This window comes from Notolepis coatsorum (assembly GCF_963971535.1).
Source record: "Notolepis coatsorum genome assembly, chromosome: 18".
Lineage (NCBI taxonomy): Eukaryota > Metazoa > Chordata > Actinopteri > Aulopiformes > Paralepididae > Notolepis > Notolepis coatsorum.
Window position 1 is genome coordinate 41,778,205 of NC_140182.1, and position 19,355 is coordinate 41,797,559.

At 43.9% G+C, this 19,355-nt stretch overlaps 1 protein-coding gene across 1 annotated transcript in view; it reads left to right on the forward strand.

Moving 5' to 3' along the window:
* The first annotated feature begins 447 nt into the window (after window positions 1–447).
* The window catches only part of sema3d (sema domain, immunoglobulin domain (Ig), short basic domain, secreted, (semaphorin) 3D), an 89,689-nt gene continuing 70,781 nt past the window's right edge, over window positions 448–19,355 (forward strand). Inside the window, exons 1-3 of the mRNA XM_084335183.1 lie at window positions 448–732; window positions 6,261–6,430; window positions 16,042–16,331. Of these exons, the coding sequence (XP_084191309.1) occupies window positions 16,103–16,331 (229 nt within the window). The 5' untranslated portion in view covers window positions 448–732; window positions 6,261–6,430; window positions 16,042–16,102. The remainder of the gene's footprint in view (window positions 733–6,260; window positions 6,431–16,041; window positions 16,332–19,355) is intronic.

Below are 19,355 nucleotides of genomic sequence, written 5' to 3' on the forward strand. Positions count from 1 at the left end.
TGTTTGACAAACAATAACACTTACCCTTAGCTGCCAGAGTTGTACCCCTCCTGCTGACTTCTTGTTCACAATTTGTAAGTTTGGATAAAAGCGTCAACTAAATGACTAAATGTAAAAAGTAAAATGTAATAACCCTTTGTTATTTATACAATAAATAGCTCACTGTAACTGAATACATCAGTAGCCATGTAAGACATTGACATTTCATGGAGCCTAACACCGTGTTAATTTGAGGAGCTGTGTGATTCTACATTTAATTTCTGTGTTTTTTACAGTTTAAACTATTGCAACATAGATTTGACGGCAGGGCAGTTCCCTACACATGCGGACCTGGCCGCGGTACAGATGCTGAGGAGTCACCCGCTAACCCCTCCCCTCTGGCAGGCAGCATAATTGGGAGGTTGCCGTCCGTCTCTCTCCCAGGGCGCTGCTGCAGATTCCGAGTCATCCAACACACACGCGAGTGCACTTTGAGTTCAGGACCGCTGGCTGAGATTTATGATTTTTTATTATTTATTTATTTTGTATTGCCGCACGCTTACCAGAACAGCGAGGGGCTGGGCAAATAATTGGGTGTGATTATTGAAGTGGTCCATCCAACTTTTTACGAAACGCACCAACTTGTTGCGTGCGACTTTTCATTGTGCGGCAGGCAAGTTAGAAGAGTGATTTTTACAGCGTGGGCTTGTGTTGACAATTGTTGTACCAGAGAAGAAAAAGTGGAGTGCGCAGGTAAGGTGCAATTTGTAATTCCAAAAATCTAGACTACAGTGTAAAACAAATAATAGCCTGTTGTAATTGTAAAATATGAATGTATTCCTCCCAGCACTGTCTGTAAAGACACACTTCTTCAATCAATATCTGAACAAATTCAATAAAATAATAATAATAACCTTAATATACTAACCTACACTGTAGCACTCAACACTTTGATGAACACTGTTACTCAGCTGATAGAGTTGTACCCTTCCTGATGACTTGTCGTACAAAACGTGTAAGTCGCTTTGGATAAAAGCGTCAGCTAAATTACAAAATGTAAATTCACTCAATAGTTGTAGCTATACTGTATCCTACATACTGTAACGTCTTAGCTCTTTACTAATGGGCTATATTCAGTTTAGTCAAATAACACATAATTTAAGTTAAATAAGTGAAACTTATTTAGCTGGCGGCCTTGTTGTAATTATTACAAATTATTGTCCTGTTTAATTGTACACTTGGACAATAATTTATAGAGCACATTATGAGCAGAACATGGATATATACAGATAATTTCTTAATGTTTTGCTTCTAAATGTATCATACATCTACAACAATGGCTGACTGTTCTTGTGGCCTGCATGGTTAAACATGACAATGCTCAGTGTTTTCTTTACTGCTCCCAGAGACCATAAATACAGCTTCAATGTACAGTTGTAATGAAAGGCCAACAACTTTTTTAGAGATTGATTGTGGGAGTATTGGTTATCTGCCAGTCTGCCAGCTATGAGGAATTATAGAAGATTTGGGAGTGAATAAAAGCTCTCAGTCTGCTGACAGTTCTAAACCCTCTTCTCCCACTATCACTCTCTATGCTACTGTGTGTGTGTGTGTGCGTGTGTGCGTGCGTGCGTGCATGCGTGTGTGTGTGTGTGTGTGTGTGTGTATTATGTTTTGACTATGCCAGTCACTATTACCGGAAAAAGAGTAAAAGAGACAGTGTAGTGTTCTTGAGTGATTATGTATCCACTCTGCTGCCGCCCATAATATATCTTAACAGCCTCAAGGACCCTCTCTGCTTTGTGCTCTGTTACAGGTTTATCCAACACCCCGCTAGGAGCTTTCAGGGAGTGAGGCGATGAGAGAGAGATGAAGTGAGAGTGGGAGCGGGGCAGAGAGAGAGAGAGAGAGAGAGAGAGAGAGAGATAGAGAGAGAGAGAGAGAGAGAGAATATCTAAATAGAGACACTTGAGCTATGCGGATTATTATTTTATGGTGGTGCTCCAGTGCTTTATGATCAGGGTGACACAGCTAAATTAATGAGAGGCAAATTTCTGCCTCCTGGCTTCAGTAAAACAACAGAGAACACCCCCCCCCTCCCACTCTGATGATGGTGTTCTTTAAACACCATCCAATCATTGCGTCACTCATGTGATGTCAGGCACACTTAATACTGATTGCTGTATGTATGTATAGTATGTATGTGTGCACAGACGTGAGTTTATAGCAGGTGAAGGACAGGGCAGGCCAGGGAGCTGCTGCTGGGTGAACCCACAGCCCCGAGATCCACATTAATGTGAGCTGTGAGGTACAGTAGGGCCTGGAGAGCTAGACCATCATATTTTAATGTACGTGAACGTGGTTATGGGTCCATGCAAAGGTATGTGTTTTACATATACATTCTTCCAACATAAAAAAAAATACAAATCCAATACAGCCTAGTATGGTCATTGCACATTGCAGCAATATTATTAAAGTATATATTGAAATTGGATGAGAATAGACTATTCAATAAAGTAGCTCACATAATAGCAATTAGACAGGAAAACGGACAGAAAAAAACAAGTAATGTCAAACCAAATCCCATTCAATGATTTACCATCTAAACAAAGTCTGAGCCTACTTGGAGGACCCTGCAGTGATGACATGTGCTGTGACTGAAAGCGCCTCTTGACCGTGCAGCCGTGGTTATAGCTCTGGTACACGAGTGGGAGAGCAGCGTGGACAGTGAGGAGTCACCTTGTGGGAAATGGCTGAAAGCCCTGCTGTGTAAACTCTTTTTATTATTCTTTTACTGTATCGATCCAAAACCAATACCACGCTAACCCTCAACTTCCAGTACACTGTACCAAGTTTCAAACTTCTTCCTCACGGTGTGCCCGGGGCCGATCCAACATTACCATAAACATGTTTTGGATGGCCTATACACCTCCATTCCTGAGCTCCGTGACTGCGTCATGCTTTTTACACCCAGGCCTTTTCCTGAATAGCGATGAAAACTGAAAACTCAATGTGTGCTTTCTTTGAAACTCCACAGTTTTTTTTGGTGGAACGTGTTATTAAAACAGCCTTGTGTGTGTCTGTGTGGGTGTGTGTGTATGTATGTGTGGAGCAGAACCACACCTTATATGGTGCGGTTCCCAGATTTCCTCAGAGTGGAGCGGATAAGACAGGGAAGGGTACCTTTTTACTAGGACTGTGATGTTCATAATGTTTAGAGAGTCCACAACGGCTAGGTGCCAGAGACGGGCGGGCAGACAGCCTGGCGGGGGCTGATCCTACCGAGGCTCTCTCAGTCTATACACCCTCTGGATTTCCCTTCATTCAAAGAGCTTTATTTTTCAAGGGCAAGTCTACGCCCCTTTAGTAGTTTTTCTTTCTTTTAACGAGACGGCTGAGAGGACATAGTATATAGGGGAGACACACGAGGGAAGGTCCTGGTGGGATTTGATCCTAATATAGGCCAGTAGGAGTAGCCTACTCGCGGTGCCAGAGGTGCGTGTCTTAAGCACTACATCAGGTCTTGGCACCCCGTCTGTTCTCACTGGGCCGAAGTGCGCTGGAGCCGTCCCGTCACGGACCCAAACGCTGCTGTTCGCTAAGCGCCACGAGGCTGTTCCAGCGAGTGTGGGGGAAGTGGAGGTGATCCTTGAGAGGTGCTGTAGCATAGCAGAGAAGGGCGTCTCCTTGTGTCCTCAGGCCACAAGGAGACAAGTGAGAGCACTTCTGACTGTCAGCCACTTTTGTTATGCATCGCTGCTCCCATCTGCCTATCTCAGGATGTATTGAGTTACACGCTTCCACACACACACACACGCGCGCGCGCATACACACAGTTGCATGCCGCAAGCCCCTGGTTCAGCCTCGGTCAGGGTGTGTAGTTACTTGTTTTGTTGCTGCTATCAGGTAACCTATCCATATGTTTATCTATTAGCTGTGGTCTTGGTTACCTTTGGAACATTGTGTGTTTAATGAATGGCAACGTTGTTTCCACTTTGTTTTCCCTGTTCCATGTGAACATTCTGCTCGATTGAGCTGAGTTAAATCCCCTGATCCAGTATCACCTCATCCCCCACCCGCATGCCTAAGCTGCCAACCATATAGAAAAACACAATCTGGCGTAACCTTCAAGCTCCACCAAGGTGCTTGAATCAAAGCTTCATGAAAGCTTTAGAGGTAATAAGAATCCAGCCACACTTAATAATATAGAATAACAGCATGCCTCAGCTGGCACCATATGTGACTCAATCATTCTCACCAGAGCACATGTCGACACCCCCATATGTTTACAGGGGAGTGAAAAAAAACACACACCGATAGTTATTTATGGGCTATTGTCACTTTGACATATTTTTTTTAGGTCAAATAAAACAATCAACAGGCTGTCATTTCCAATTTTTGCCTGATTTTAGTGACATAATATTGTCTGGTCTCCTCTTTCAGGAAGTAGCAAAAGAAAAACAAAAAGCATATTCTGGGGGATGAGCGTCATGCGCTCACATGAACAACTGAGTCTGTCGCAACGTTGCAGCCCTACCAAGGTGCCTAAATCAAACAAAGCTTCAGAGGTAACAAGAATCCATCTTTAATGTTTAAACTTTAACTATATTTAAAGTGTTTGTTCATCAGGGTTGAGTGTTAGAACAGAAGGGGATCTGAAGGCTGCAGTTCCTCCTCTTGACAGAGATGGGAGGATTAAAGCACAACATTAAACATGGAGCAGGTCCAGAACAAAGGCAGCACAATACCTCTATCCGGCCCGGGCTGTATTCTGTTACCACTCCAACGCAGTATTCTATTACCACTGTAATTACCACAGGTAACAGTTAAGTGACTGGCCAAAATGTGGACAGGCAGAGCGACCTCAGGGCCAGGAGATTTTCCACCTCTCCTCTTGGTTTTCCCCCAACAGAGTCTCTCTGCAATTTCGAAAAGGAAGGATTTCTTCTGGAATGTCCCCTATTCGGAATGTGAGCTTGAATTGATTGCATGGGTTGAGATTTCGAGCAGAATGTGCAGATAAAGGTTTTTCGGTAACACTTTATAATAACACTCAGTTATAAGACATTTATAAGGTATTTGTAGTAACTAATCTTGTAACTAATCTTGAACAAACCATATATACATTCGTAAATTATTATTAAATAATTTATAACTATATTTGTATAACATTTACAATGATTTATAACTCATTATCAACATTGTTTGTACTTGATTTGTTCATAATTAAATAATGTTATTTAATGTGTAGTAAGTAACACATTATTGTAGATGCTTTGAAAAATGGATATGAAAAAACAACTATACCTCCATTTATTTGTTCATGTTTAGTGAAGACTATTCATCAGCAGCATAGTTACACGTTACATTTGTACTTGTTTGTCTTTCATACAGTCTTTCTGTAAGAAGACAGCGATAGTAACCGCAATGAACCACAATTGACCAACAAAATACAGAGGAGTCTTTATTATTATTATTTTTTGCCTTTCTACCTTTTTCTCCCATCCCCCGATTTTAGTCGCCAATTCCCCACCTGTTCATTGCACTGCCCTACCGATGGTCTCGGGAGGGTTTACTATCACATGCTTCCTCTGTCAGTCTGGGCAGTGTTGTAGTACTCGAGTCCTGGACTGATTTTTAGGACTCTTGACTCGACTTGGACTTGTGCACTGATGACTCGGACTTGGACTTGAACATTGACTGCATTCGGACTAGAAGGTGCAGATGAGGACTCTGACTTGTTAATTGAATACCGTTATCTTTTTTATTTATTTTTTGGGGATATGGCCCTAATCATTTGTCATAAGATATTGATGATATTTGTTTGGCTATTCTGTCACAAAGTAAATAAACTCTTTGAAATGGTGACCGCTGTGTCATTTATGTTTAATGTAAATAATACACTTTATTTGTATAGCACTTTTCATACAGAAATTGCAGTTCAAAGTGCTTCAATGTAGACCTTTTTTTATTTGTATGTCAGCTCTTTGACTGCCAGAGTGGAGTGGACTCAACCTGGATGACTTGGACTTGGACTCGGACTAGGGTAATGGGGACTCGACTCGGGCTCTTCTTTGGTGACTCAGACTTGGACTCGGACTCGAACACTGGGGACTCGAGACTCGACCTTGAGATTTAGTGACTCGACTACAATACTGGTGGAGGGTGTAGACTGCTTCCTCTGATACATGTGGAGTCGCCAGCCATTTATTTTCACCTGAAAGCTAGGAGTTTCACTGGGAGAGCGTAACGCGTGCAGCTTTTTACGCTATCTCCCCCAGATCCTCTCCCTGCTGAACAGGAGGCGCTGATGCAACAACCAGGACTCATACCCTCCCACCGGTTTGCCACCCGCCAACACTGACAATTGTGTTCCTAGGGACAACTGACTGACCAAGCCGGGGGTACTACTGACACTGGGATTTGTACCTCTGCATCTCTGCGGCGGTAGGTGAGTGCTTTGACCTCTACGCTACCCGGCCACCCCACAGAGGAGTCTTGTATACGAGTTTATATTATTTCCCCTGTTGGAACACTTTTGCAACCAAATTTGACGACTGCCGGATTTGAAATGTAAACAAAATAATATGTTGATTGGGTGATTAAAGTATGTAACGTGCTATCATGTGCAAGTCTGCAGACACAAAACACATACAATGCTGTGTGCACGCAGAAGATGTTGTGTAGTATACAGTAGGTAACACACCATCTCGTTTCCCCCCATTCCGAAGTCCCCACATCATGCATTGCACTAAAAGTTTACTTAACGTTATCTCAAAACGGTAATACTAACCGTCGGGAATTGTACCGTGGTTATCATTAAAAACGGTAACCGTTTTTTATCATCAATCATCAATCATCAATCATCTCTGATGTGATGTGATGCTATGGAATATAAACACACTGCTATAATGTGAAAATAAACATTGTTTGCAATGAGAAACCCCCTGACACACTTGTACTGTTACTTCTGTCCAATGGACTCTGACTACGGTGTTGTTTTTGTGTGAGAGGCCCCTATTGTAATAATGGCCTTTTCATCTGTTTTGTTTTCACACAATGAGGGGTCGTCCCGACACTGAGAAAACGTGAAAGAATTCAGAATTGCAGCCACAATCAACTTAGAAAATAATGACTGACCAATCGCAATACGCCCATTGCATATGGGTGGTCCTTGACTCCTGTGCCTCTGCTTTTCAAGATAGTTTCTCGATCGCAACCGTTTAGTTTACTCTTTTTCCACTCAGGTTCGTGAGCCAGGCGTGTCGGAGTTGCGCACGCTCTGGCCGCGTGAAGCCGCAGCTCATTTGCATTTAAAGCTACAGACACAGATACGGCCATGGAGAGCAGGACTGAAACAGAGGGATATGAAGGCATGCTAGAATGCATAATCTGAGTGGTATTTTCAGGAGAAAAAAAAACTTCAAAGACATGTTTGGGGACCTCAGAGACCAATATTAACTTGTTGAAAAGGAGTATAATATGGACCTTTAACCAGGCACCTTGTGACTGTGATTTATAGGATTTATTAGACGGCAAATGACTACAGGAACTACAGCGTTTCCTGATGACGTAAGATTAAGTGAACCCTCAATACAAAAGAGTCCATAGAGAGGTATTATATATCCTTACCTCACGGCAGGGCTGTGTATCCATTTATTATTTAGGCTAATGCATTACAACAATATAAACTTCAAAGCCAATCACTGTCCAACGCACAATACCTTTCGACCTGGCTGTTTAGAATGTCTCTCATGCGTGAGAGGATATTTGAGCAATCTGTTTAGCATTCAAAGTTCGAGTGCTCTGTAATTTCTCTGGAGATACACACACACACACACACGCACACACACACACACGCACGCACGCACGCACGCACTCACACACACACACACACACACACACACACACACACACACACCCACACACACACACACACACACACACACACACACACACACACACACACACACACACACACACACACACACACACACAGACACACACACACACACACACACATACACACACACACACACACACACACACACACACACATTCTCTCTCTCTCATAGCTCTCATAGGTGCACTATTCATTCAGATAAGGCTCGGTAATGTTTCTGATTAGAGGCTAACATGAGGATAAGATCTCTAAAGGAATCTCTTGCCGTGATGGATGTTTGCTTTGTGATTTAAGTGTAAACAACCTCCAGACGTGCAAGTGAGTTGTCTGACGTAATTCAAAGCTGCCAAAAAGCTTTTCTCACAACAGTGATGAATCCCAGCAGAGATGCTATGCATTTGACATTTGCTTTATCTATGTTTAACATTTCAACACCAGCATACGGTCATCAATCCATGGTGGTATCCATTTAGTGGATGATACTGTTACTGTGCAGTACAGTGCTGTGGGTGGGTGTGTGTGTGTGTGTGTGTGTGTGTGTGTGTGTGTGTGTGTGTGTGTGTGTGTGTGTGTGTGTGTGTGTGTGTGTGTGTGTGTGTGTGTGTGTGTGTGTGTGTGTGTGTGTGTGTGTGTGTGTGTGTGTGTGTGTGTGTGTGTGTGTGTGTGTGTGTGTGTGTGTGTGTGTGTGTGTGTGTGTGTGTGTGTGTGTGTGTGTGTGTGTGTGTGTGTGTGTGTGTGTGTGTGTGTGTGTGTGTGTGTGCGTGCGTGTGTGTGTGTAGCAATGCTTCTGGTGATGTAAGAAACCAGAGATTTAAAGGAACACACCAACATTATGGGAAATGCGCTTACCGTCATCGCCAGAGTCAGACAAGAAGATAGATAGCGGATTCGGACCACTAGCCTATTTTAAAACTCCGGGAGAGGTGTTTTTGGCCAAGAGCTATAGTCTTCCATTAATTTGCGCTAAGCCTGGCTAGCTTGCAGCCGGATATATTATGTTGGCATATTCTTTTATTTAAAATCTTTTTAGATTTGTTTTTACAGAATTTTCAGCTTTATTATTGTAGATAGGACAGTCAGATGAAATTGGGTGAAGAGATGGGGGAAGACATGCAACACACGTTCTGGGCCGGATTCGAACCCAGGACGATTGCGATTACACTGCGAGCGCAGCTATGTGGTGCACCACCGTGGTACCCCGGCATATTCTTTTAAGAGGTTAGTGTGGTAGCAAAAATTATGGGCAACCATTGGAAGACAAATATTATTAAAGTGGTAATGAGAAACGTATCCCTAAGTCTACAGTATGTGTGTATTTTTCTATGAAAAACATTACTGCCATTAAAATGTGTCACAACACCAAAACTGCATTATTAAAAGGTGTCCTGGTGTTATTCCGCGCTTCAGCGTGTTATGCTTTCTCCGTTACTACTGTCCACAACTGAGTTATAGCTCATAGAGACAATTTAACGTCCCCTGTATATGTTTTAGTTTGTGTATTGTACAAACAAGAGTGTAGTCCACTGGTAGTTTTCTTCTATTTTCCCTGCTAGACGTGAACTCACACAGACTCACAGGGGAATAGCATGCTTGCTTAAACCCAAGGTAAAAAAAAAAAAAAAAAAAAAAAAAAAAATTTGGGGAAAAAATAAGATTGACTGTTGCCAAGAAAAACAACCAATGTCCTGAGAGCTAGAAACAATTACCTATGTTATTATGCCAGGTCGGTGCCTGTGGTCGGGGGAATAGAGACAAATAGCAAAGCTAATGCACTCTGTCCTGTGGAGATTGAGGGATTTGATAATGGTCTCCTCAGTGGGGTCCCTCAGTGGGGTCCCTCAGTGGTGGCTAAACGCCCCATTAAGGGTGTATGCCCATGGCTTGTTCCCTCCTCCTCCTTCTGGTCCGTCCTTATGGCCCGCCGACACTGACTGGTGATGTAGTGGCATCCGACGGTCAACCTTCTGGGCAGTTTATGATTCATCTCAACTGGCGCGCTTCCTCTTCTCTCTCTTGAAACATATAGTTGAGGGATGGTCGTTTGTTAATTAAACGGCACTTGTGTTTGATGTTGAGCCAAAAATGGAGAAACCAAAAACTTCCGAAAAGTCTGTGCTTTTGAGTATGTGTCAGCTATAGTCAGATAGCCAACACACAGATAGTGTGTTGTGTTGGGAGACCAGGAGATAAGCAGCACCATGTCGTCTGTTAGCTCGGGATCTGTGTCTATCACCATCAGGATCGCTATCGCACTCGCTACACCGTGTGCTGACCACGCTGCCAAAGACAACACTTAACTCTAGCCTGCCAGGAAACACGCTGTTAGCTTAACCCACATGGTACTGGCTTCTGCCCTGGTTCTCCTTTCTCTCACCTCCCTGTCTCCCTGTCTCCCTGTCTCCCTGTCTCCCTGTCTGTCTGTCTGTCTGTCTGTCTGTCTGTCTGTCTGTCTGTCTGTCTGTCTGTCTGTCTGTCTGTCTGTCTGTCTGTCTGTCTGTCTCTCTCTGTCTCTCACCTCTCTTTCACCTGTGTCCTCTCCCTCACTGCTCTCTCTCACTTCTCTTCCACTCACTCACTCTCCATGTGCTCCAATTTCTATTCAATTAAAGTGATATGTTTTGCAATATGTCATATGTAATACACATTCATAGTATGTAGCCTACATTAGTTATCATTTATATTATGTCCCTGTGGTGAAACCAAAGACAAATTGCCACTCTTGGCTTGACAACAAAGTTCTATTGAATTGGACCTATCTCAAGTCCCGCCCTCTTGTCTTGATCCTCCAATCACAACTGTTGTTTCCCTCTGAGAAAAATGTGCAGTAAAGCAGGGATCTGCAGGGATCCTGCCACTAGCTGTACCAGTCTAATCGTGACTCCTCACTATCACCACAAACTGTCCCTCTGACATTTTGTGTGCCTACATACATGTATCTTTCTCCCCCCGTTCTCATCTCCCATTCTCATCCGTCTCATAGCAGATGGAGTGTGGCTCCTTTTGTTAAGGGGCTCCATTCTCCTGAAGGGGCACTGCACCGCAGAGCGCGCTCGTGTCGCTGACAGACGTGCGCGCGCGTGTGTGTGTGCACTCAGCGGTGAAAAGAGATACGTTACATGAACTTTACTCACATGGGCGAGATCATGTCACCACCCTCCTTTGTGAGCAAGTCCACCCTCATTGCCGCTATTACTCTCTCGCTTGCCAACGCATGCGTGCCAAGGCACACAGGCATATGGATTTACACACACACACACACACACACACACACACACACACACACACACACACACACACACACACACACACACACACATACACACACACACACACACACACACACACACACACACACACACACACACACACACACACACACACACACACACACACACACACACACACACACACACACACACACACACACACACACACACACACACATGTTTATAAACCTCAGTCTTTACTACGGTTCGATTAGGATCAAGGTAATTATTCAATAGTTGCTGATATCACTACACAAAATACAATTCAGTAGCAAATTATATATTATCAGTATCATACAGTATCATTGTCAGTATCATATTGTGATTCATCACGTTAAAACCTTTATATCAAGTCGTAAATAAAATAAATACATAAAACCGAAATGCCTCAACGCTTGAATGGAAAGCCTGAAGCACCCTTCTTTGAATCTGGACCAAAAGAACCGGACCAAAAGAACCACCAAAATGAGTATTCTGACCTGCCTATTCCTATACCGTATATTAGGCTGCATTTCCACAGGAAGCCTCTCCTTCAGCTGGCGGGGCTTGAGAGAAGCACTCAGAAGCGCCGCTCGTGGCTGCTACTGTTGCTAGGTGACCGCTGAGAACCGGCGGCGGAGCCCTTTGGTTAAAAGTTGAAATATTTTTAGCGCGTAGCACCCGCCGCGCTGAGCGCTGAAAACATGCTCATCTCTCTTGTTTCATTGAAAAGAAATGCCAGCACTGAAGAGACGGGTCTGGTATGGACATGCCACATTAATCTGAATAGAGACGTACATTGCATTGATTGGATCACATTGTTGCCTTTTGATTCAATGGATCGATCCAAATCGATGTATCATGAGTCATACCCCTGATTCTCTATCATCAACTCTGTACTCATGCAATTTTTTATTAAATGTATATCAAACAAAATGAAGATAAATAATTTGTGATGGTAGTTGGTACAGTATTTATTTAAGATACTGTAAATGTTTTTTTTTGTGTTTATTTATTATGTGCGTGAGCATGTGTGGGTAGCTGGTGACTTTGAACAACAGTTGTGATTGGAGGATCAAGAAAAGCAGGGGCGGGGCTTGAGATTGGTCATGATTGCCTGGGGAATGCACATTCCAGTTTGTCAAACATGGGGTGTTTGTCATCTCCAATCCGTGTCATCTCCAATCTACATGTCAAATTCTTCTAATCATAATGATATTTGCTGGTGTTGCAGCTGTCGTGTTTGAAATATGTGTGTATGTGTAATACATCACATCCATTAATTAAGTCTGACATTGTTTATGTTGTTCACAGACAGGTTGATGTGTGTGTTATCTATGCTGAGGGAGAGGAGTGAGGGGGTGGAGGGAGAGAGGGGAGGGATTGGGGGAGGACATTCTTCTGATCATCCATTCATTTATTGTCCTCGATTGGCTGGTTCTCAAACTTTTTTTTACAAACTTGTTCTACACAGCCTGCTAAGCAGCTCTGCCCAAGAGAGACATCCACGACAAAAATTGTTTGAAGGAAAATGCGGCTATAACTTAGAATTGGTTGTGTATACAGGACACAGTGAATAGACAAGGCTGCACATGCCGTGAAATTAAATTATTTAACTTTTTTTCGGTTATTTATATACTTATTTACAAAAGAGAGACAAAAGAGAGACAAAAACAACACTAATGTATAATTTCCACTCCAAGACATTTACAACAAGCGTTGCATGGGTAAGGCTAAGAGAATAATCAAAGACTCCAGCAACCCAAACAACTGCCTCTTTGAACTGCTGCGGTCAGGCAAGCGATACCGGAGTCTCATGGCAAGCACAGAGAGACTCAGAAGGAGCTTCTATCCCCAGGCCATCAGGATTCTCAATGACAATAACACTATGTACTGTAACAAACCATCAAATACACTCACAGCACACACATCCACACGCACACACTCACTTTAAATGAACAACTCACTGCAGCACCCACTTTACCCACTTTAGACACTTTAACACACTTTATATTTATTGGTAAAGAGATGTGCACTACAACTCATACCTCATTACACCTTACCCTAAATTGTACCTCATCCCATTTCTGCATTGTACTGTATATTGTATTGTAACTCAGTTACTTTTTCTAATCTGCATTGTATATTGTATATATGTATATTGAACACTTTGTGTGTGCGTGCGTGTAATGCTCACAATGCCTCATTGAGTCATGACTATAAATGCAAAACATAATTGTTAATGATACAGATATTGTCGTATTTATCTTTATTATAGTTATTTAATTCCGAGGATGTCTGTAGAATCGGCGTGAACGCAATCACTAACTATTTATCCCAAATGAAGCCTTTTACCAGTTTCATCACCTGTGCATTGTATGTTACTATTGCACTTTACTGTTACATTTGCACTCTGGTTGGATGGTACTTTACTTGTGCTGTATAATGACAATACATTTGAATCTAATCTAATCTAACTTTGATCAGTCGCAAATTGCTTTTGCGCTACCTGTTGAATATTTCCCCCATAAGGGTCAGCATGGAGTAGACGCAATGGATAGCCTCTCCTTGGAGCTGGCAGGGCGTTTCTGTACGCAAATTCAGGTGTACGAGAACGTGCTTCCAGTTTAAGAATGAGTGACCGTTTCACTCGTTCAGGAATCCGGAGGAGGATTTTTGTAAATGTGTTAGCACAAACTTTTTACCAAGATATTTACAAAGGTACTGCGAGAATGAGGACCAACGCTCACTTGACCTGGAATGCTTGTCATGGGTGTGTCAGCTTTTCTGATAGTTCCTGACTGTGTCAAAAACATTTCCATTTTGTTTTCAGATTTTTTTCTCCCCCTAGTTTGATAGCTAACCATCACCTAGCTAGCTCGCTATCACAGGTGATATAAAAAAATATTTGTTTTTTTGTATCTACTTTTTCTCCCATTTTCTATTTTTCTCCCATCCCAATTTCGTATTGTCCAATTCTACCCTCCCCTGTCTCGAACGCTGTTAGGCCATGCCTCCCACAGGCCGGCTGCAATGTGGACGAAGCCTTACATCACGTGTCCCCTCCGGTATACGAGGAGGCAGCCGTCGGATCTTTTCACCTGCACAGCACGATCTCTCAGCGGCGAGGGTCTGCGTGGGAGGGACACGCCGCCCCCGTTGTTTCCTGATTCTGCTGCGCAGGCGCACCAACCGACCTGTAGGAGTCGCTGTCCACAACGTCCGATCCCCACCTACCAGCTTCCCACCCCTAACACTGCCAATTGCGTTAGTATGAACGACCAGCCAAGCTGGTAGCAATGCCGAGAGCTGGGCTCGAACCCAGCATCTCCTGCATTAGTGGCGAGCGCCTTGCCCACTGCGCCACTTAGCCGCCTATAAAAAATAATATTTGTGATGGCAACCTAGCAACAGTGTTTGTTTACAGCTCTCATGCGCAACAGTTGTATTTAAATCTGGATATATTTTGTTCCACTCTGATGTTTCTGTTCCACTGGTAGTCTCGGGTAGCCAGACTTCCACACTGTGTTAGCGCCGTGCCAGCATTCCACTAGACAAGTGGAACAACCGTAGAACTATATGAGGGAACAATGGCCTTTTCCTCCCTCCATCCCTTCTCTGGGCCTCCTCAAGGGATGCAGCTCTGGGAGAAGACATATTACTGGATAGTTGTGTAGGCTGAGGAGTGTTGCTTCACTTACAGCATGCAGACCAGGGGCTCTTTAGATTTAAGGGCTTCATAAGACGAGAGTTAGGCTTGGATTTGCTAGTGATCAACTACGAAATTCCAGGGCACACTTCTTCACGTCTTAAAACGTCAATAATAATAATACCTTTTATTTTTGTATAGCACTTTTCATACAGAAATTGCTTCACATCAGTAAAAAATACAGGCATAAGCGAGCATAATAAAGACAGAGAGGTAGCAAGGTAAGGTAAATCACAGTTTTTCACATTAGGATCTAGCATCCCAATAGGCCTCTCTGTTTACGGTTTCATTCAGTAATAAAAATAATAAAATAGAATAGACAGAGTCAAAAAAGTGAACTAACTGCCACTACGTAGCCTACTGCTGAAGCAGGAAGAGGTATCCAGTGAAACATTGACGTCTTCCCACATAGGCTATACAGTTAGCGCCCAACCCTCACGCTGTGACTCCTGACTAATGACTAAGAGAGTTGGGGTCTTTTCTGTGCTCTCTAATGGTCTTCTGCTCCAGTGCTACGGCCCTCTTTTCAGTTTGGTGTTGTTGACTGATGTCTGTGCCGCTGGCCTGTCTAATGCAGCGTGAAGCCCCAGACAGGACCCGGTCCATTTATAACGGGACAGAAAGGAGGATCTGACAGGGTCATTGGCTAGTGCTAAAATCTATTAGCAAGAATCTTTTAGGTAAAGAATTAAACGAGTTTACCATGTGAAAAGCAGGGAGATAGAGAGAGAGAGAGAGAGAGAGAGAGAGAGGGTGAGAGAAATGTAGTGAAAGAGGAAGGGCAGACTGAAAGATGACACAATGTGACTGTTTTGTTGGCCTGACCTTTTGTTTTGGGCAAACAGATTTAGCGGGGACACAAAGGGAAAGGCAGGGGGGACACTACAGCTGATTTAGGACTGGCTTGAGGAGAGAGGACATGCTTGCTGGGCTCCATGGTGAAACAGCTGAATCCTCACAACTGACATGTGTGTACATATCCTGCTCAGGGTTAGGACTGACGTTACTCACACACACACACACACACACACACACACACGCACGCACGCACGCACGCGCGCGCGCGCGCGCGCGCGCACACACACACACACACACACACACACACACACACACACACACACACACACACACACACACACACACACACACACACACATCACAGCTCCTCCCTTGCTTGACTTTTGACATGGGTCTCCTCCTTTCAGGGTGTTGGGAGAATAGAAGAGCAGAGAGGAGGAGTAGAGGAGTGATTGCTGACTAACGGAGATGGAAGACTCTGGCTTCAGGGCGGAGAGGAGCTGCTCTTCCCATCAGACCGGGATGCCGGGTGGACCTCTGCCTGGAAGACCGGTTGGTCTTTGCAGAGGGCAAGGGAGGAGGATGCAGGCTGTAACCCGCCCAGGACTGCTGCTGATGGGGCTGGTGTTGTTGGCCTACCTCCCTACTGGAGCAAGCGTCAGACAGAGCGTTCCCAGAGTCAAGCTTGGTTTCAAAGGTAAGAGTACAGCTGGTGGCATCATTGAAAACACTGCTGTTTATGCATTGTTTTCTCATTATTGGCCTGTTTTTTATTATCATATGTGTATTTGATCTTGCTTGGGTTTCTGCCGTATATCTAGCTAGCAATATATGACATTTTTACTGATCATTTTGTTAAACCGTTCAATCCCAGTACTTGGGTTATGGTCTAGCTTGTGTGTCTTGTGGTCATCTTGACTATCAGTCTATATGCTGAGGGAACACAGTCTCCTTGGATTACACTGTAACTATCCAGGCAGCGTGTAGTCTTTTACCAACGCACTTGCAGTTCCGCGTTCGGGTTCCGCGATCTGATTGGCCACTGACGTTTCTCTCAACGCCCAATCGCGTTACGCCTATTTCTGCCTCTAACAGCCTGCTAGCTAGCTAACGCCTAGTTCTATTACTGGTTAAGCTTGGCAACTCTTTCGAAGTTGGTTAAGGTTAGAGTTTGGAATCAGGGCTGGTGGTCTATCGCCCTGCTCTAAGACAAACTCTAACCTTAACCAACTTCGAAAGAGTCGCCAAGCTTAACCAGTGATAGAACTAGGCGTCACGCGATTGCCGCTGAGAGAAACGTCAGTGGCCAATCAGATCACGGAAAACTGCAAGTGCGTTGGTAAAAGACTACACGCATTCGGGCTGCCTGAATACTTTTGACAACAAATGTTTGTTTCCGCATCTCTGATTGGCCAGGTCATTTCTGGTCATGTGACATGTACGCCCAATCGTGGGACCGCAAGTGTCTACACTGGTTAAGCTTAGGCGCTCTTTCGAAGTTGGTTAATGTTAGAGTTTGTCTTAGAGCATGGCGATAGAACGCCTGCCCTTCTTTCGACGGTTAAACTTAGGCACTCTTTCGAAGTTGGTTAAGGTTAGAGTTTGTCTTAGAGCATGGCGATAGAACGCCAGGTAGTTTGCAGGCTGTTAGACCCGGAAATAGGCGCAGAACTTGCTGTCCCACGATTGGCGCACATGTCACATGACCTGGCCAATCAGAGCGCAAAACTCGCACGCGGAAACAAACATTTGTTGTCGAAAGTATTCACGCATCCGGGCAGCCTCATCATCATCATCATCACCATCATCATCATCATCATCATCATCATCATCAATATCATTACCATCATCATCAATATCATCATCATCATCAATATCATCACCATCATCATTACCATCATCATCGTCATTACCATCATCATAATCATCATCATCATCAATATCATTATCATCATCACCATCATCATCAATATCACCATCATCGATCATCATTACCATCATCATCATCATCATCATCATCAATATCATCATCAATATCATCATCACCATCATCATTACCATCATGATCGTCATTACCACCACCACCACCACCACCATCATCATCATCATCATCATCAGCATCATCATCATCATCATCATCATCATCATCATCATCATCATCGTCATCATCATCATCATCATCATCATTTGTACCTGGACTTAAGGCTTTTTATGAGGCTCAGTCCTGAGTGGGGGTGTTCTTTTCCCCCTCTCTTCTCTCCTTTCCTTTTATGATCATGAGCAAATTCATGACTCACATCTCATCTCTCTCTCTCTCTCTCTCTCTCTCTCTCTCTCTCTCTCTCTCTCTCTCTCTCTCTCTCTCTCTCTCTCTCTCTCTCTCTCTCTCTCTCTCTCTCTCTCCCTCTCTCTCTCTCTCTCTGAGGATGTTGTGCACTCTGCCCCTTTATGCTGAATTTTGAAATAGTGAAATGTACTAAACTGCTCTTTCATTGAGGAAAATAATGTAAGGAGAAAATGACACACGCACTCACACACTTAGCCTTTATTGCCTTGTTAAATTCAAACATCACTGTAAAAGCGAGTGAGAGATGTCAGCCTGACCGCAGACAGATTGATTTATAATGGAAGTGCTCCTGATGGCCTCTTCCCCTTTTGCTGCTAGATGGACCCAGAGCGTGTTCCCCTTCATCCCAGTGAAACCTACAAAATCACTTCATCCTCCACTGCCACGTAAATCTTAAATTGCATAAACCGGCGGTCAAGTTTTATGCCTTGCAATATTTACGACGGCAATGGCCAAAAGGCAAATATTTTTTGGAAATAAAAACACTGCAGATATACAGTAGTCGTATATATTTCTGTGCGCATTTCATGCCGGTGTTCCTGGCTCGTGGGAGGCCGTATTTGAGTCTGCCGCGTGTGTATACGAGCCTGTCCCAGTCTGCTCTGGCGGACGAGAGCGCTGTGTCCATGTGTTTAGTGTAAAGTCAACCGAGTCTGTTTGTGTTGCTCCATGGGAAGCCTAAGTTATTGCTCCCCTAAAACCCCTTCTGAGCTCCAACACAAACTCTCCCATCTTCCACGCTATCCACGATACAAGAGTCTCTTTTCACTTTGAAACTCTTGAAAGCATATACCGCCTCAAAACAGACCACATAACTTCAGGCCTTTTCCCCCCGTAACTTTAATCCCACCGCTGTGACCTTAAACAAAACTCTCTTGACGTTGACCCTCAAAAATCTGAAAATAAATGCAAACGTGCCGGGCATCCAAGGAAAACACGGGTAAGTAGCGGTAGGAAGAATGGTTGGAAGGAGCCGTGTTTACTCAGCAGTTACTGTAGGGACCGGTGTTCAGCTCCACAGTGGGTCTTATTGCATGTTGGTTCAAACCAGGGCGGCTGCATTTTAATGGACGCCCTGCTCTGAGATAAATGCATTTGTCTGTAAGTGCGTTTCCAATATCACATCACAGGGATGTTTATTAGGAGGGTTATTTTCTGATACAGTTTTGTTGTTGTTATGACTACGGTTGGACTTCTTCGCATTATCTTTGGGGGGCAACAGTGGGTCATGAGGCAAAGCAGTCGTCTGGTAATCCGGAGGTTTGATTCCCGCTCTTCCTGGGCAGTGTGTCGAAGTGTCCTTGAGCAAGACACTTAAACCCCTAATTGCTCCTGATGAGCAGGTCGGCACCTTGCATGTTCGCCTCCGCCGTC